The sequence below is a fragment of the Schistocerca gregaria genome, chromosome 4 (genome assembly GCF_023897955.1).
Source record: "Schistocerca gregaria isolate iqSchGreg1 chromosome 4, iqSchGreg1.2, whole genome shotgun sequence".
Classification (NCBI taxonomy): domain Eukaryota; kingdom Metazoa; phylum Arthropoda; class Insecta; order Orthoptera; family Acrididae; genus Schistocerca; species Schistocerca gregaria.
The window spans coordinates 385,103,092-385,124,178 of record NC_064923.1 but is presented as its reverse complement, the minus strand read 5'-3'; the positions used below and the strand labels follow the sequence as shown (position 1 = coordinate 385,124,178).

The window sequence follows — 21,087 nt, the reverse complement described above, 5'->3', positions numbered from 1 at the left end:
CAGTGTGATAAATGTCTTAACGCTTGTGGTGATTACTTTTGATGGAACCATTCTGTGGTCTTGTTGAGGCAGGTGTTCGGTTTTCATTTGACTTCCCCTGAGATATTACACCGCATAACAGTAAGGTGAAGGGGAAGCGGAAACGAAATGACACTGCCCGAGCTGAGGCGGTATCCGATGTTATTTCAGTGCTTACAAAATCGAGTCAAATTTACTAACATCTTGGTAGTATGAGCCGACTTAACAATAGTTGCACCGCCTCAATCCTGTATAGACTTACTAATTCATTTGGGTAGGGTGCCACAAAGCAGTTCTGTATCGTCGTGATGCGACAACTGTTGTAACTGGTCCGTAGTATCCTACCGCTGGATTGAAGTTTACTTCCGAGCTGCTCCCACACAAGTTCTATTGGAGGCAAATCAGTGGTACTGCTGAACTCAGGAGTACCCCAGCACCATGCAGACTGTTCATACAGACACGTTCCATATGTGGACGAGTAGTAGCCCGTTGAAAAATGACACCGCGATACTGTCGCACAAGTGTAATATGACGATATAAGTGATGTATGATTGTGCCGACGGAGTCCCCTCAACCACCTTAACCCGTCATTTGAAGTTGTATCCTATGGTTTCCCAAACCACAAAGAGAGGAAAAACAAGGTCGTTTCTCATCAGAACATTGTAAGAATGGGACCTTACCTTAGGTCGCAAACTTACTCGCTGACGGTGGCTATATGGGGTACTGCAGAATCGCGATTTACCGATGAGCATAATGTGGTGTCGTTCATCATCAGTCCATGCTTCCCAGTCACGGTACCACTCCAGCGTTACTGTTTCTTTTGTACTGCTTATAGCAGCCTACGCATGGTAACATATCCGCCGTCCGCGGATAGGAAAATCTCAGAGTGTGCGTTATAACGTTTTTATTTAAAGTCTTTCTTCAAAATTTACAAGGCAATATTCGTGAGGTACGACTGATCCTCCAAGCCTACCAATAACTGAATCAGAGATTCTTCCAAACATAAACTGTCTGTAGTAACCATACAAAATCACCAAACCAAGCCACGGGCGTCTCGTGAAGAGCGGCGCGGAGTCCATGTAGCCGTCACTTGAGTCCGAGGACGAGTAGAGGCACTGCGAGGATGGCTCCGGTGCGCTGGCGGAGGTGGACGACGACGCGGAGGCTACGATGACACCAGTGGTCTCGCTCGGCGTGAACTGCCCCTCCAGGCTCCTGCGCCAGCTTAAATACTGCTTGGCGCATGCATATGGCTGGCTCTATTTGCAGTTACGTGTCGAGCGGTGCGGAAGAGGTAGGCGGCTGTAGCGACCTCTTGCGGCGCCGTAACGCCTCCTGGTGGTCTCTGGGAAGCGCCTGTGTTTCCGGGACTCCCGGCCACGCTGACCCCTCTTGGGTCCGGGGCCCGCTGTACCGCTCTGCTTCACGGGAAGCGAGAGTTGTAGGCGCCTAGTCTGGGCACAGTACACGGGACAGTCACCTCCTAGTCGGGCTGCTGTTAGTCTCGCGGGATGAGGCAGCATGTTACAGGGGGTGCTTGTGAAAAGGTTTATAGTATACCTGGCACATAAGACGATTCTACCTTGTGGTGGGTAAAGAAGGTCAAATGGAACTTTGACGACGAATATGTTCGCATGGGGCCCAACATCAGGCCACTGCCGCATCGGAATGACCCAGAAATGTGGATACTACGTGATTCGACCATTAGACATCTACAATGAAACCACTTTCAAACGCTGTCTGGTGTTGGTAACGTTGTCATATACGAGTACCCGGCATCCCTGTTTCATACACAGTGGTAACTCAACATATAACACTGTTCACTGTTTTGAAATACTCTACCAGTTCTGATAACAATAACAAACAGAGAAAAGAGTACCAAAATCTGACACCCGTTCCGCGTGTTACGACGAACTGGAGCTCTACTGATTTACAAATCTAGGTGATCTAAGTTACTTTGACGTTAGATCAAATATTTTGTAGGTTTCAAATCTTTTGTTTAGGGTCGAAACTCCAAATCATTCTCGATGTGTCATAATTTCGAAATCTCCAGTTTATATTAAAAATAGCAAACTACTTACCGGGACCAAAAAAATCAATGCGTATCAAAACCTTTATTGTAGGTGGCATGTAATCTGTGGAAGATGAAACTCTTGCCATCTTAGCATGCTAAAATTCGGTATCAGAATTTCTCCATTCTTTTTTCTTTCTCATGCTGCCTCTGGAGCGACAACACACCTGTCATGACTATACAAAACTTTTGGTTTCAAGGTAGTTGAGTTATAGAAGTAATACAAGACATTTTAATGAAAATTAGCCCTTGCTGTGTATCTGTAGACTTGTTTTCCTTTGCTTGGATTGTGTTATTGAAGTAGTCCATTCTCATTACCCAACAGAAAATGTATTAATACGTTATTACAAATTCTAACAGATCTCCCAAGAGGAAAACCCATCTTCTGTCCTCCATGGTCTGCTGCCATAACATTTGTTGCAGGAGATGGCGCCCATGCACGACTGCCTGTGGTTTCAGCCGTTTGCTGCCTCTCAGCTGCGCCCTGCAGGCGTCCTGTGCTATTGAGATATTATAAACAACGTCTAAATTCACATTATTTGCAATACAATGATTTAATTAAACGAACTTTCTTACTCACTGTGATGGTAACCGTCGTATTTTTAGTGTTAGTAATGGAGAATTACGAAACGCTATATTTTTTTATAACCTATTTAATCAAGCCTCAGTTCACAGTCTCGAGACTAATAAAATGACTGACGACGTGGAGAAAGTATGTCCCCTTTGTAGACACATTTCGATAATAAGAGATGTAGTCCCGCAACGGTATGATTCAGTAAGGCATTATCGTGAAATTTTTGTAAGTTTGTTGCTCCACAGCTTGAAACTACTTGTTAAAAGACATCTTATTCACACAGGTATTATCACGATATAAAGCTTATGATCTTTCAGCAAAGATCCTGCCTGCCATTTTCAAGCGAGTGATACGTGTACAGTGCAAAGAGATCTACCTCCTTCACACAGTCTCCTTAGCTACTGAATAAACACATGGATAATGATGTCGATTAGCATAAGTATCAGTTCTGTATGACGTCGTCTTAATATTATGAGCTAAGAGAATGTCAGCAAATTTCTTGACAAATAAGAAGCAACATATGTATTATGTGAGCTACAGTGATGGAGGTAGGCAACCCGTAAGTTTCTGGCTTCTAGTGGGTTACTCAGATATATGTTCGGAAATATACCATACAGCAAATGTTCAAAATCACGCTACACGAAGTTTAGGAGATTCATCCATTATTTCAAGAAACTTAAAAAGATTTTCACATTGAAATTAATCCTGGAATTGAAGCAAGCTGCCACTATATCTTGGAAAGCAGAGCTCAGTAATAATAAATAACCAAGATGACCAAGAACGAAATACCGAAGATACTCGTTCATCAGAGATGATTGAGAATCAAAATAGGACAATTGAGGAGAAGGTGAAATACCTTATGGGAACCTCTGCATTAATCCATGACAGATAATAGTCAAGTACATATCTAAAGATGATGAGAATTAGAATTATCTAATCAAATATACTTCTTATAGACGTATGCAACATCAAAAATCTGTAAAGCCAAACATAATAGAGATGATTATTACATTTTTCTATACCCATTTCATCATCATAATGTCATTCCTACGGCTTCACTTTGCTTGAGCAACTATTGTTTTAAAATGAACATTGCGCTAACTACTAATTGAAATCTATCAAAGAGCATATTGTCCTAGTGTCTCTTTTATTCATTTTTGCAGTTTAATAACAGATACATGTCATCATCGTCAACATCATTATCCATTTATGACCTACTACTAGATGTTTATGCGTGTACGCGTTCTTCCACTTTTTTGCATGTGCACTAAGTGTATAAATTCGTCAACTATTCGTGTGACTCAGTCATTAGTCTTTACTACTATATTGTTGGCATACTGTGTCTACATTGCATTGGTGTTACTATACGTCACCTGCAGTACTGTTAATATACTTGCTTTGTTTAGCATAAGAATATCATCTGCCAATCTATGGTGGTTCACATAAGAAAGGTTTACACGATTACCTCTAAATTCACATTTAAATATTTGAATACGTTTTGTAAGCTTACGAAAAACAGTTCTGGGGAATGAGAAACGCCTTACCAAAAACCTTTCTCAGTTTTGAACTTTTCAGTCACTAGATGTAATGGAATCTTAAGCCTAATGGTTCATATATTGTTCAACAGACAGATGTAGTAATATTGTATTTCTTCGTTCTCACGGTTATTTTAGTGACAACGTCTTTCGTAGCCAGCAAATGGGTAACTGAAATTCGTTATTTCTGTGGTATCTGTCATTTTTTTCCGTAACTAAGATTTGTTTTTCATTCAAATTCCAGTTTCAAATTATGGTCCTAATATTTTTGTGATAATTTTATTTTCTTGATATTGAATGATTTTTGTTTAGGATCTGTCACGAATATATTTGTTAATATGCTTTTAACATAGAGATAGTCATACATGGCTGCGATGAGGACGTTTCCAGACTATGAAAATGCTAGAAAGATCTGAAGATTACCAAAGCGGTCAAAGCTCATAATCGTCGTTATCAAATTGCAGTGTATGATGTATTATGCTTCCAAACTCTGCTTGTTCGTTTCCCTTGTCAGAGTGAAGGATATTTTCGAGGCGATTGGTAAATAATTTTTGAAAATATTCTCTACCACTGGAAAAGGTGAATGGGCAGGTAGATCTTTAAATATTTGTTGATTCATTACTCTTGAGTTAGAACTACAGCGTCGGGAACTACTGGTGTTTACTATAACCTTTCATATCAACAGATGTGAAAATTTTGCTATTAAGTCTTCTCTCTCTGCATTTATCATTCTTACTGTTATAAAATGGGGCACATAAGGGAGCTCAGTCTAAACTGTCATATCTTATGATTTACCTCAGCCGCAATTGAGGTGCAAGTAACCAGTGCGTTATAACGTATTGAGTATGTTGTTTCTTCTTTTCCTCGGAATGCCTCCTAATTCAGTGGGAGTATTTCTTTTTTGCTTTCTTGCATTCATCCCGAGGTTTTTCAGGTAGTAGCTTCTCAATCATTTTGGATTTATGAATAAGTTCATAAACTGAGTTACATCTTTAATGATTTCTTCATGAATATCAACTTCTTTTGGATCTCCATTAACTTCAGTCAGCCAATTGTTTTGGTTTTAATCGAGCTTTTTTGTGGCATGATGTTTCCAATTCATATAAGTGACTGTCTAACTTTATTCGGCGTACCTGTGGTATCTGTCATTTATTTCCCTAACTAAGATTTGTTTTTCATTCAAATTCCAGTTTCAAATTATGGTCCAAATATTTTTGTGATAATTTTACTTTCTTGATATTGAATGTTTTTGTTTTGGATCTGTCACGAATATAGTTGTTAATATGCTTGTAACATAGAGATAGTCATACACAGCGACGATGTGGATGTTTTCAGACTATCAACATGCTACACTACTACACATTAAAATTACTACACCAAGAAGAAATGCACATGATAAACGGGTATTCATTGGACAAATATATTATACTTGAACTGAAATGTGATTACATTTTCACGCAATGTGGGTGTATAGATCCTGAGAAATCAGTACCCAGAATTGCCATCTCTGGCCGTAATAACGGCCTTGACACGCTTGGGCATTGAGTCAACCAGAGCTTGGATAGTGTGTAAAGGTACAGCTGCGCATGCAGATTCAACACGATACCACAATTATTCAAGAGTAGTGACTGGCGTATTGCGACGAGCCAGTTGTTCGGCCACGATTGACCAGACGTTTTCAGTTGGTGAGAGATCTGCAGAATGTGCTTGCCAGGGGCGCAGTCGAACATTTTCTGTATCGGGAAAGGCCCGTACAGGACCTGCAAAATGCGGTCGTGCATTATCCTGCTAAAATATAGGGTTTCACAGGGATCGGATGAAGGGAAGAGCCACGGGTCGTAACACATCTGAAACGTAACGTCCACTGTTCAAAGTGCCGTCAATGCGAACAAGAGGTGACCGAGACGTGTAACCAATGGCACCCCATATCATCACGCCGGGTGATACGCCAGTATGGCGATGACAAATACACGCTTCGAATGTGCGTTTACCACGATGTCGCCAAACACGCGCGCGACCATCATGATGCTGTAAACAGAACCTGGATTCATCCGAAAGAATCATGTTTGCCATTCGTGCACCCAGGTTTGTCGTTGAGTACACCATCGCACACGCTCCTGTCTGTGATGCATCGTGAAGGGTAACCGCAGCCAAGGTCTCCGAGCTGATAGTCGATGCGGCTGCAAACGTCGTGGAACTGTTCGTGCAGATGGTTGTTGTCTTGCAAACGTCCCCATCTGTTGACTCAGGGTTCGAGACGTGGCTGCACGATCCTTTACAGCCATGGCGATAAGATGCTTGTCATCTCAACTGCTAGTGATATGAGGCCGTTGGGATCCAGCAAGGTGTTCCGTATTACCCTCCTGCGTCCACCGATTCCGTATTCTGCTGAATGTCATTGGATCTAGACCAACGCGAGCAGCAATGTCGCGATACGATAAAGCACAATCGCGAGAGGCTACAATCCGACCTTTATCAAAGTCGGAAACGTGATGGTGCGCATTTCTCCTGCTCACACGAGGCATCACAGCAACGTTTCACCATGCAACGCCGGTTAACTGCTGTTTGAATATGAGAAATCGGTGGGAAACTTTCCTCATGTCAGCACGTTGTAGGTGTCGCTACCGGCACCAACCTTGTGTGAATGCTCTGGAAAGCTAATCATTTGCATATCACAGCGTCTTCTTCCTGTCGGCTAAATTTCGCGTCTGTAGCACGTCATCTTCGTGGTGTAGCAATTTTAATGGCCAGTGGCGTAGAAATGTCAGATAATTACCAAATCCCATAATCGTCTATTCCAAATCGCAATTGTAGCTACATACGTAATCTGCTATAACTATCTAACATTTCCTTCGTCTCTCCATAGACATAATGCTTAACTTCATTAATTTCACTGTGTGTTTGGGGATAACAGAACAACGCCTCCTGGCGCTTTGCTCGCTGCGTTCAGTGGAGACTACTGTGCTCCTGTGGTTAACCTGTTGCAGTCAGGCCGGTGTGCGCTCCGGATCAGCCGGCGACGCTGGCGGTACCGGCGCACGACGTGGCCAGGGTGCCGTGCCGCGTCGAGGCGCACCCGCCGCCGCTCTTCTTCCGCTGGTTCTTCAACAGCAGCGCGCCTGCAGACGGCGCCGCCGACGCCATCGCCCCGTCCGTGTCGGTAGCTGGTACGGACTCCGTAGCCACAAGCATTCTGGATGGTTTTGTTCAGCCTGAAACTCTGTATTTGTGGAACTACCCTAGCACGATAATTCCATCAGTTGCACTCAGATACTAACTCTCTGTTCATATATGTGTCTTTATATACCATATGTGACCAGCAGTCAGCATACCTTGACTATAAATCTGCAAAGAAAAAGGTATATTAACAACCACAAAAGAAACAGGTTACATACTTAAGGTTAGTTAGTTAGTTAGCAGGTACGTTACTTTAGTACTGGTAAGCAATGAAATACCAGCACGACAGTGCAACAGTGTGACCCTAGAGAAGCTGTAACAAAATGTCGCGGACCATTTACACCTCATTAGTGACTGCACTAGTGGCAGTTAGAAGTAGTTTGGGGTGAGGATTTGGATACATACCAAGACTGCAGACGTGTACTTGCCAACAAACAATAACTTAAGTATGTAATTTCATTTTTTCGAGTTGATGGTTAAACCTTTCTAATTATCTTTCCTAATATTACGTCGTAGTTAATGAAATTTGTAATACCCTCCTCCCAAAAGTGAGACTTTAACGGTACAGAAAAACTGCCAAAATTATTCACTACTCTCAATGATTGCCCTATTAAATAGTTGTTGTGCCTTTCCTTTTTTATCTCGAGGGAAATCTTTTACTTTCTGCAGCCCTGTGGGCTGTTTTCACCTGTCACAAAGCGTCATAGCATACTGTTAGAGAAGTTAAAACAAAATGGCGTAGACCGTCTACACTTTATTAGTGACTACATTAGTGGCAATCTGTAATAGTTTGGGGTGACGATTTGGATACGTATCAAGACTGCAAACATATACCTGCCAACAAATTGATGGTTGAAACTGCTTCTCCTACACGTACAGTCTAGTTTATGCCCAAAGTCATGCTAACTACACTCCTGGAAATTGAAATAAGAACACCGTGAATTCATTGTCCCAGGAAGGGGAAACTTTATTGACACATTCCAGGGGTCAGATACATCACATGATCACACTGACAGAACCACAGGCACATGGACACAGGCAACAGAGCATGCACAATGTCGGCACTAGTACAGTGCATATCCACCTTTCGCAGCAATGCAAGCTGCTATTCTCCCATGGAGACGATAGTAGAGATGCTGGATGTAGTCCTGTGAAACGGCTTGCCGCGCCATTTCCACCTGGCGCCTCAGTTGGTCCAGCGTTCGTGCTGGACGTGCAGACCGCGTGAGACGACGCTTCATCCAGTCCCAAACATGCTCAATGGGGGACAGATCCGGAGATCTTGCTGGCCAGGGTAGTTGACTTACACCTTCTAGAGCACGTTGGGTGGCACGGGATACATGCGGACGTGCATTGTCCTGTTGGAACAGTAAGTTCCCTTGCCGGTCTAGGAATGGTAGAACGATGGGTTCGATGACGGTTTGGATGTACCGTGCACAATTCAGTGTCCCCTCGACGATCACCAGAGGTGTACGGCCAGTGTAGGAGATCGCTCCCCACACCATGATGCCGGGTGTTGGCCCTGTGTGCCTCGGTCGTATGCAGTCCTGATTTTGGCGCTCACATGCACGACGCCAAACACGCATACGACCATCATTGGCACCAAGGCAGAAGCGACTCTCATCGCTGAAGACGTCACGTCTCCATTCGTCACTCCATTCACGCCTGTCGCACCACTGGAGGCGGGCTGCACGATGTTGGGGCGTGAGCGGAAGACGGCCTAACGGTGTGCGGGACCGTAGCCCAGCTTCATGAAGATGGTTGCGAATGGTCCTCGCCGATACCCCAGGAGCAACAGTGTCCCTAATTTGCTGGGAAGTGGCGGTGCAGTCCCCTACGGCGCTGCGTAGGATCCTACGGTCTTGGCGTGCATCCGTGCGTCGCTGCGGTCCGGTCCCAGGTCGACGGGCACGTGCACCTTCCGCCGACCACTGGCGACAACATCGATGTACTGTGGAGACCTCACGCCCCACGTATTGAGCAATTCGGTGGTATGTCCACCCGGCCTCCCGCATGCCCACTATACGCCCTCGCTCAAAGTCCGTCAACTGCACATACGGTTCACGTCCACGCTGTCGCGGCATGCTACCAGTGTTAAAGACTGCGATTGAGCTCCGTATGCCACGGCAAACTAGCTGACACTGACGGCGGCGGTGCATAAATGCTGCGCAGCTAGCGCCATTCGACGGCCAACACCGCGGTTCCTGGTGTGTCCGCTGTGCCGGGCGTGTGATCATTGCTTGTACAGCCCTCTCGCAGTGTCCGGAGCATGTATGGTGGGTCTGACGCACCGGTGTCAATGTGTTCTTTTTTCCATTTCCAGGAGTGTATTTTTGTTATGTAATATGCTCATCCCAATAGTCAGACTTCAATGATGCAAGAAAACTGCTGACAGTATTCAACACTGTCGACGACTGCACTATTAAATACTTGTTCATCTCTTTTCCCTTTCTTACCGTGAGGGGGAAACCTGTTACTTTCTGCAGCCTTGGGGGCTTTCGTTTGCTGTCTCACGACAGGGAAGTTAATTTAGGTGTGTCATACACTTTTTTAGTGCTAAAAGCCATCTCCACACAGGTATATAATAGGGAGACAATCAACTCCTACTCCCACAGAGCAGGAGCGTAGGAGAGGGTGGACTACGTTCCAGAACTCTGCGTTATGTGAGATACTAGAGGAAACTAATACCTAGATAAGATCGGAAGGCCAAGTGAAGAACACAAAAGATGTGAGACCAGAAGGCGAACGCTGCATTCCAGTGCAGGAATATCCTCTGCAATCTGAGTCTGGGGGTCTGTGACTCGCTCAGTAATTATTTTGGTAGATGGTGGCTTATCTCAAATATCCCTGTTTGCAAATCTTCTTATTGGTTGGGGTTCAAAATCAGTAATGTAGTCTGAGAGTTTCTGCATTTCTTCCCATACAATGACAAAATATGTCAGAATAATTAATTGTTAAATTTGTTTATAATATTATTACTGGTCAGAATTCAAGACGTCACCTGCGATTCACAGGTAACGTTCATACACTGGCATAACCAGCTAAGTTTCGAACAGCCATAACACACTTCCTGCAGTGACGTTCAAGAGTACACTTCCTTCATATATCCCATCGAGAATGCTCTTCGCTTTAGGCAGCAAGATAGAGAGATCTCTCTGCTTTAGAACAATTTCAGATGTTGCTCAGGATTCATAACTGACAGTCAACACCGCAGCAGTCCCCCACACTTGCTGCGTTTACGAGAAGTTAACTTATGTCATCAATTCAGCCACTGAGGTGAGTGGTACGCAAACCTATTTAAATTGCGTCAGCATCACGGTTTAGTTTGGGGATTTAACATTCACAGCCAGCTAATTCCCCTCATCATGTGCTTTTTGAAAGTATTTGTGTTCGTTCTTACTTTTCTGGGGATCCTTCTTCATATCACTGACCATTTTTATTGCCAATGCCATATTACGCTGTTATGTATCCATTCACCTGTGACGTCCGCAGCGCGTGGTGTAGTGGTTAGTGTTGCTGCCTCTGGGCCACGGGGTCCCAGGTTAGATTCCCGGCCGGGTTGGGGCTTTTCTCTGCCAGGGGACTGGCTGTTTGTCTTGTCTCCATCATTTCATCCTGATCAGCATTCGTAACAGTGGCTGGATTGAACTGTGCCAAAAAATATCACTGTGTAAAAATTGGGACTTTGTATGGGTGCTGATGCCAGCGCAGTTGGGCGCCCCACATACAAAATATCATCATCATTCACCTGTGCCAAGGCCACAATTTACATTTGCAACTCCTTATCGAGTTACTAAATTTTTATATGCTTCATTAAGTGACTTCTTGAAATGAATGAATCTGATTTAGAACAGTCACGAAAAACATGCAGCAAAATTACAAGACACAGGATTTTAACATCGATTCTTCCTACTGTGAGTCAAAAATCTCTAATTTTCTGTGAAAGTTTCCAGAGAACAGCCAGAGTTCTCTCTAACCATTTCATTAGTTTGCATAATATTCTGTAAGCGCAATTCTGCGTTCTGGAAGCAGAATAACACATTGAAGATGGAGCAAGAAGGTTGTAAGAGGCCGAATAACATAGTCAATGAGGATTTTCTTTATCAAATAACGTCTAGGTACTTCACATGGACTCTAAACTGACAGACTGAGAATAAAGATCTGAAGCACAGATACGTACAGAGAAGAACTGTGGACAGTAGGACAACTGTATAAGAAGAGAACCCACGTGTTCCTGATGTGAAACATAAGGATGCGGAAAATCATGTATGTTGATGTGTTTAGAAGTACCTAGGTACTGCATAGAACCGACGAGGAAAGAAACACCTGGAAACTACTTTATCGAAGAACAGGACGTATATTTAGATACCTAGGAGTAACTTTCTTTTGTACTATAGGAAGCTGTAGAGAATAAACGTTACAGAGGATGAGACTGGATCATATTCATTACATAACAGAGAAAGTTTTAGTAGATGTTACTCTGAGATAAATATATAGCCACACGAGCAGAAAACGTGGCTACTCTTATAAAAGACAAATAATGTTGTGTTTTAAATGCTATCTGTGAATCGATAAGTTACAAGACATTTAAAAAAAAACGCATCTGAGGTATTAGGCGTAGAGTTGCAGCTTTTTCTGTTGATGTACTTCGTTTGCAGACTGATAGTTAAAGCTTTACAAGTAGTATATTTTTAGGTAGGTTAGTACCTCCAAATATGCGTGGCACTAACAAGCTGTCAGTGATTATTTTCCCATGGGCAGAAGGTCACGTGTCCAAGTGTGGACTGACTGCACTGAGAGGCGTAGTCCACATTTGCGGCGCAGCTACTACCATGCAGAAAACATTGGGAAGCAAATTACGTGATGTGTCTGCTGGAAGATTGTCACACACAGAGGAAAACATCCTGAAGTGGGTACATACTACGGTACGAGTGTAGACAATATCTTTACCCATATCCACTGGGTAAATAACTGTGGGGTACCGCAACATTTGGTGGAAGTATAGTCAGCAGATCTTGCTGTGGCATCGAAACATTTCACACAAAGAATACTAAGCATATTGAAATATTGATTAATAATTTAAATTTACGATGATGGCAGAAAAACCTGCTGAGAAGGGCACAGTATACCACTCACACTTTTTAACACGTATGTGCACGATGAAATACGAAAACGATAAACTGAAATTGATGTAAGTATTCTGATAAGTAATAACATGATTTTAATCCGTCATATACATACACAAAAGGATCGAAGCATTTGAGATGTGGTGCTACAGAACAATGTTGAAAATGAGGTGGACTGATAAGATTAGGAATGAAAACGTTCTAGAATCGGCGAGGCAAGGACTACACACGGAAAACACTGTTAAGAAGAAGGGTCATTATATAATTTGGCCTCTTCACACCTTTGTATGACACTAGCCATTTTGCTGTAAATTAAATGCATTGGCGTGTGACCTTAAAATGATTATCTATCATGAATTCCTCCCTCTTATTCTTCCTTTTATCAGGCCTCGCCATGAGGCTTTAATGAACGATTACTCATTGTGAACTGTCATAAGCGTTTATTCATATTCTTTGTCACTTTCTGTAATAGTTGCACATTTTCTTCCTTCCATACCCTCGCGCCAGCCGCTACTCTCTTTTGTCTTTCTTTATTGCTCATACATCAAGTCCACGGCAAAAATGACTAGTAATTTTCATCGTAGTTAAGTATGTCGGTTTTGAGACTGTATACCACGAAGATAAGTATATACTGAACAAACTCACAAAATCCACAAATTGTTCATAATAAATACAATAGTTGAGAAACAAAAGGAAATGGATACGACTGAAATATTCAAGATAATACCGTTACATTTTCAAATTGTTGTGTAGATGTAAATGATCACACATGAATAAAAATCAAGAAAGTAGGATTCTAGAAATAAAGCAACAAAAATGTAATATCTTATGGTGATCGTGGTGTGCAGTAGAAACGACATATATATTCAAAAACTCGCTGTGGAATACATGGCAGAGCGTACTTGGCATTATGACAAGTGCCTGGGATCCTTCCGTTCCAAAGGCTTTGTGTGCACCAGTAAAATTATCGCTTGAATGCACGCGGTAATTAGTCTAATCTGGAATTCTCGGTCAATACGGGAGACGTACGTAAAGTGACTGAAACGTACTTTTAGATCCTTCACTTAATTCCAGTTCTTGGTTGCTTGTATGGAGCTTTCCTGGGGTAACGGGTTCTTATCCTCCAGCTACCGATTCAGATTTTCAGCATTTTCTTCTCGCTCTCCAGTAAGCAAAACAAACCTTGATATTCGTGCTTTCCTCCGTTGAATAATAGTTATATCCAGATATTTGTTTTAGTTTATTAATTATCACTATGATGCACAGATGTCCTAGTCTTAGGCTGTACTATTCGTCATTCTCTTCAATATACAACTTTCCATGCCTACACATCGGAAGCAAGGTAATTCTTGCAGCACACTGAAATACTATCAACAACTGACAGGCTATTCACGCAGTTTAACTAACATATGATTTAATTATTCAAGGTGCTTCTGAAAAGTGCTGTGTATCATCTCAGAAAATAAAGGAAACAAGAGTTATAAAAATAATACCCTTACTGGATATCAGTGTAATCACCATCAGCTGCAAAACAAATCTGATATCTCTTGTAAAGCCGAAGGAAACTGTCTGTAAACGCTTGTTATGGAATCACTAGAAAGATGGTTGTCACGCGTTGCTGGATTTTTGCATTGCCTGCGAAGAGTGAGCCACTTAGCGCTAATTTAAGTTGAGGAACCAAAAAGTAGTCTGCCGGCGCTAAATCTGGAGAGTAAGAGGGTGTTTAAGAGCAGTCGGGACGGTCAGCAGAGGGCGGACGGGCTGGGGTGTTTTCACGGAGGAAACTGCGCTGTCCGCTCCGGCGCTATTCTTGCCGCAAGCGCTGGATGCGTTACAGGAACCGTTGCAAAATTTTCTCGTAAAGTTCCCCGTTGACAGCTTGACCCTCGAATAGATATTTGTGGTTCATCAAGCCCTAGAAGTCGAAAAATGTGGTCAACCTCCTCCTTAATCTTAGATTTAGTCAGTCAGTTTCTTTTGGGAAGCGGGGAAAACGATGAACACCAAGTCATTGACTGTCACTTGGCGTGCGGATGGTATTGGAAGCACAAGGCCCATCTCTTTCCGTGACGGTTCCCAAAAACTGAAGGACAGTAGTTACATGGCCTTTCCTTATCTACAGCTCTTCTGCTAACATTCTTATAGACAACAGACGATCACTTGCATGTATTTGTCACAAGTGTTCCGGGTAGTCTGGGATTGTGTGTGTTGGTGGTCGTCTCGAACGCGGCCCACACTCTATAACTTCCTATCTATCTCTAAAGCATTTATTCACTCAGACACCCATTTTACATTCACTGCTTTAACACTGCACACTTGCACTAACAGTCTATGAGTCTTTTACATTTTTCCTAACTTCGAGCAAAAATTTACGTCAACGGGTTGTCCATCTTGCAGTAAGAAGAGTTCTAATACTGACTACGTTAACTTGATCGGAGTTTCCACCATTGCTTCACTTCGGTGGTTTCCACTTGCTGACATGTCTCTCAGTGCGTAGGCGTGGGCACGTCATCCAAACCACCGCGATTTTTAATACGTGGAATTATTCACTGAAATTTTCATACGTATTTTGTAGATAACGGCATAATTTGTGGAAGTCTCAAGTCATTGTTTACGTTTTTCCGGCCATTGGCGTATAAAATGGACAGCAATGTTCGTCTTATACAGTCCCGAGGCACACTTGAACTTACTTCTACTTCTGCTGATTACTCTTCATCTAAGATAACATGTTGCGTCCTCCCTAATAAAAATTCTTCATGCTTTTGGACAGTCAAGAAATACAGTATATACGTGACTGCCTTGCTGTCTTGATTCATGGGCTGCACGATGTCGATAACTGATGTTCTATGAATCCTTGGTGGCTAACAGGGAGAAGTCATTCTATTGGAGGCAATTCATTATATTTGGCATCATAACACTTTATAGAATTTGGACAGCAGATGGATGTCAATAATACTGGATAAGAGATTCGTCTATTGCTTCTGCTGCCATTCTTGTAGACGGTTGTGACCAGTGCTTTTTGTTTTAGAGATGCATGGTATATTATGATTAGAATGAGAGATAACTGATCTGCTAATTCTTTATAGAAACTGTTGGGGATTCAGTATGTATTATTAGAGATTAGAATAAAATATTACTGTTAATGAATGATAATTCACGTGAAGATATCAGTGAAGTCCTGATAACTGGTACAATTTCAAGTACCCATTGCCGTGCACTTCACAGTGGTTTGTAATGAAGATAGGCAAAAATGTAGAAAGCGGTTCTATTTGTGTGGAGGAAATTTATTTCCAACTTGCCTTCTGCCGAAGAATATTTGTTTCTTATTTCGTTAAGGATAGCAATAAGCCAACGAAAATTGTCATCGTTAGACTATGCACGTGGATGATCTATACCCCGAAAACTAGTTGTCCTCCTTGTCTCCATGCTCGAAATATCGTTGTTGCTTAAGGTAGTTCAATCTACGTCTCATGTGCTGAAACAATATCTGAAGAACTTTCTGTGCTGTATCTGACGTTATCTCTCTGCACTTAGTTTTGATCTCAGGAGACCCCAGATCTCTGTTAGTTGTTTATTATACTGTATCCCATCATGGGACATGCGCCCTAAGATATTACCGAGATTCACCACTGCGCTGCATGAATACTGCACCTTTTTTTTTAAAAAAAAGGAGAATGATATGTGTTTTGTTTTAATTTTTGTATGGTCTTACAATGGCCAGAAAACATTTATTTCTGTACAACATGCAAGAAAATCATAAAAGCTACGGAAATATAGCGATGCGTATAGATTAGCGTTTGTCTAAACTGTATTCACAACGGAATGCTAACTATCCGTCATGATTTAGCACAGACAGACCTGGCTTACCTTCCCCGTCTTTTTCATACAAAATTTTACAACAGTGCTATGGCATTGCGCGATTTCTGCCTCATTCTACAAGGAAACAGAATTATTCCGGCACAGCTATTTATAATAATTTTATCGTTAACGAAAATGAGATCTCTAAGTTCTCCAACTGTGTGTAGGAAGCATTCCCCAATGACATGAATGTTTTGAAGCCGTCCGTTTAATTACTACAGATACCTTTAAAACGAGCTGAGAAAATTCTTTGGTTAACAATAACGTAGTAGTGCCATCTTAGAGAAAAGTTTCGACGTTCTTCCTGACGTTTTTATGGCCTCAAGATGACAAGAGGGGCATTTTCGAAAGCAATACTGTTACCCAGCTGAGTGAATGTACCGCGGAAATGCATGCAGTAAGCTAGCATTCGCCTTCCGGGAAAACGGCTGTGCAGTGTAGGTTAGTGGTTCTAACAAGATGAGGATAGAGTACTCCGACAATGGTTCCCTGCAGCGATTATTTCCGCTCAACGCCCCCGGTTCGTAGCGTTCACAGAGTGCTACTGAACGCCAACGTGTCAATCGCGCAGTTCTGTTTCAAGCTGGTGTCACACGTTTTTGAACCAGTATACTGCTACTACTTGTAGTTGGTGAATTGTCCTTGCATCTCCGTGTTACCGGGTTCCCATTATTTTGCCCGTAGCCGTGGAAATGAACTCTGCGTTCGTGGCAGCAATTCTTGATATTTTCGTTTACTCTTTTTCCAGAATTACTAGTGATCATTTCGTTGTGTTTTCACATCCAAGGAAATTTCTATTACTTTTGAACTATTGCTTTTGTAGAGGTAAAATTAAAACATTACATCTAATTTAACTGTGACTATTTGCCAAAACATTGTGCCGAGAACTTTTCACGAAACTTCGGTTGCCTACTTTCTCCTCCGAATGCGAAAATATTTTGTTGACGCCCACCTACATAGGGAGAAAGGGTTATAGCAATAATATAAGAAAAATCATAACTCTTAAGGAAAGTTCTAATGTTCATTTTTCGAATATTTTCGAGAGCCTCTGTCAGGCACTTAAGTGTGAATTGGAGAGTAATTATGCAGATGCAAGTGTAGAATGTGATACTTACACTAAAACACCGTTTCATTAGCACCGTGTTTCAGTCATGTTCTAATTTAGAAACATTAGATTTTAGTTTTCGACTGATTTTATATTATCGTAGCATTAGCAGAACTGATTTCATTATTGCATTTCTTTATGTGTGTATTAAAGTAACGTGCCTACCTCCAGAGCATATGTCTAGGGCTAATTAGGTCGAACCTTTGTAACACTGGCATAACAAATTTATGTATCGTGTGGTACACTGTCCTCCGTTTGTCAAGAAGTTATTATTGTGTCTGTTTGCCTTACTCGACTTTCCTCTGCGTCCATCTAGCTAATAGATTGATCATATGTTCCTCATCCAGCGTTTGCTTTCCGTCTTAATGTCAGAAATCGATTTGCCAATGAAGTGCGAAGATAAACAATCCCTCGTCAAAAACCGCGTGCACAGCATTGTATGTTCCCTAAATGCAAAGAGGAGTCGAGTATAAACGTACCATAAAAGTTTCTAAATGTTAGAAACTATCTCAAGTTTCAGTAGATACTTTTGCTAGGACCCAAACACAAACATTTTATTACTGTGAACAGGAATCCCGAATTCATTACACGAAATTTATTTAAAAAAATTAATACCACACCACTTTTTTCACACTCAGGATTGGACAAAGTAAATGGATGACTAAGTGCGGATTTGAACAAATGAATAAGTTAACCCGGACGGTAATACGGTAATAGACATTAGGTTGGAAAAGTGAATCTGTATGTATTTCGGGAGCTGAATAGGTTAATTCTGATGGGTAAACGAGAGCAGCTATTAAGTAGGAAAAGTACAGTATGGTGTCACAAAGGTTCGTAGACTTATGCAAAGTTGTTAACAAAGCCGGAATGATAAGGATTTGCGTCTTCTTGTTACCGATATTTTGATAAACCAAATGTCTGCATTTCAGGGAGTTGATGAGCGAGCGTATACTCCACTGATGAGTTGCCTCTGATGATAAAAACAGATTGAAGCTGTATTTCCAGAGATGCCACTCCAGAACAAATACTGTTACAAGATCTATCTTCATACAAGTGAAGTTGCACATTGATTTTTTAGGCGAACATGAAAAAAGAATAATGTAAAATTTCCGTGCGCATTAGGACTTTCGCGAATGGCAGTACTCCTAAACATAAAAACTCATTACAAACTACAGAGAGCTGACTTTGAGTATTCTGACTGCTAAATTGAGTCTGGTCAGTAACGGACTAAAACGGGAAGCAGAAATTTGAAAGCTTTACTACTTTTATACGACATCGAAAAAACGGAACATATTCCTACTGTGGGTAAGAAATGAGGGTGGATGAAATCATGAAATGTCACCACGGAAAACCAATCATTAATTAATGACAACAATGAAGTCATTTTTTGGAATTATTCACAAAACTTATTAGGTTGCAGCCTTGAGACAATGATATTCCATAGGGAACACTGATTTTATTATTTTATTTCGCCGAGAAATTGTATTTTGAGATAGCAAGTGTTCATTTCTTATTAAGGAAATGCCACTCATATATGGGTCTTTTGGTCTTCTCTATAGATGTCTTGCCCTTTGTATAAATGAAGCTCTTTATTTGTATCTGTATGATTTACAACCGTTCTGACACAAGAAGTTTTGGTCAATGCTGTGTTGTCTAGATGTACATTAAATTCAACAGACACTTTTTGCCCTGCTAGAGGCTGTTAGGAGTAGATGTATCGATATTGTGATAATTGGTACTTTAATATATACCGACGTAGGTGTCTTAGTTGTTTTTTTTTTCTCTGCATCTGTCTTCTCGCACACGCATCATATAATTTACTACCTTATCTTTTGTGCACGATCGTAACTGCACCATACAGTGAACTACACTTGTCATTATAAATTAACCATTTGCGTCCAAGCACCAACACTTCTGCCCGGGGAAAAATAATCATTGACGGCTTCTTTGTGCCACACATTCTTGGAAATATTAATCATCCTCAAAGCATACAACTTGTAATAGCTGTAATTGTCAGTCTGCAAATTAAGTAAATATTAATGTAATTGCCCGCAGCCATGAACCAAAATACCAGCACTTATACCTCTAACAGTTTGTACAACGACGTGTGGTCCATGGTAGCGGTGGATATGTAAAATTTAAGGCGTACTCGAGGCTCGAAATATTTTTGGATTGCAAGTTGTGGCTTACTACGTTAACCAGTAGGAAAACACGTCACAAAATACAGGTACCTGAATTCTGTTCGTATTTCTTGTGTACACAAGTAAGGAAATTGTGAAAGGACTGTACTGTCGTTTAGCATAAAGAAAGATTTAGCTATCGGTGCTCCTTGTGTTACACTTGCATCGAATTATGTAGATCAAAAGTCCAGCTTTGGTAAATTGCCTAAGAGCTTTACTCCACCAGTGTACTACATCTTTACTGCCTCAATCCCCCCTCCTAGCGTACTGAAAAAGAAAAATAACATGATTATGGTGTTCAGGATCTCTGAATTCTTCTTGGTCACAAGCTCTAAGAATATTTTGCAGCGTTTCAGATTTAAAGTGCTGTCAATACTACGTTCACTTCTTAAAGAAGATTTCCTGTTGCACAAATATGAGGGTTTTAGGGAATACTAGGGTTAAGAGCCTCAGAATATGCTTTTAATTGCCGATGTGCCTGGCTGCTTTTACACACCAGCTATATTTTCGCCTTTTTGTGCGCTCACTGAAATAAGAGTTTCTAAAATACCTTCTCATTTTGTCAGCATGGTTTGCGAATTTAATCACAAAAATCTAGGAAATATCAAAGCTACTAAATATCTTGCAGTAATAAGACCAGATGTGGACACAACCAATTTAGGTGTTTGATTGCCGTTTGTGATACTGCTTCTCTCTGAATGGGGACTTGGTGCAGGTGGCGGTGCGCTGTCGACGTCCGAGTCTGGTGAGTTTCCTCAGCTGCCTGCGGTCCCGGAGGAGCGCTACAGGATGCGGGGCGCCTCTGGCACCACGTCGCTGCTCACCTACACGCCGATCACGGGCTCCGACTACGGCGACCTGCTCTGCTTCGCTGTGAACGCCGTGGGCAGCCAGAGCGAGCCTTGCGTCTTCACCGTCATGCCGGCCAGTAAGTACCGTCGACCACACAAACAAACAGTGCGGACTGAGGTAAGGGTTGGGGTTGGGGTGTTTGGGGGAAGAGACCAAACAGCGAGTTCATTGGTCTCATCGGATTAGGGAAGGATGCGAAAGGAAGTCAGACGTACCCATTCGAAGCAACCATCCCGGTATTTATCTGGAGCGAGTTAGGGAAATCACGGAAAATCTAAATCAGGACGGCCGGACGCGGGATTGAACCGTCGTTCTCCCGAATGCGAGTCCAGTGTGCTAACCACTGCGTCACCTGGCTCGGTGACTGCGCACAGTTCGTCCTTTACTTGTACACGAATTTTAAGAAATACTGATTCAATCTCATTGCGCAGCCAGTAATAAACGAATTGCGCAAATTTGTGAGATAACTAGCTGTGCGGATGCCGAGCAGGAAGTTATAAGGGGTGATGAAAAAGTTTCAGTGCGAAGGCCGTACAGTACACAAATGGTACGCCATGAAGGCAAAATCGCCGTGATCACTGAAGCACTCAA

General features: G+C 42.0%; 1 protein-coding gene across 1 annotated transcript in view; it reads left to right on the top strand.

Annotated features, from left to right (window-relative positions):
- Positions 1-21,087, top strand: part of LOC126266972 (hemicentin-2-like) — an 852,087-nt gene that overhangs the window by 714,381 nt on the left and 116,619 nt on the right. The window contains exons 10-11 of the mRNA XM_049971700.1: positions 7,186-7,365; positions 20,360-20,572. Coding sequence (XP_049827657.1) covers positions 7,186-7,365; positions 20,360-20,572 — 393 coding nt within the window. The remainder of the gene's footprint in view (positions 1-7,185; positions 7,366-20,359; positions 20,573-21,087) is intronic.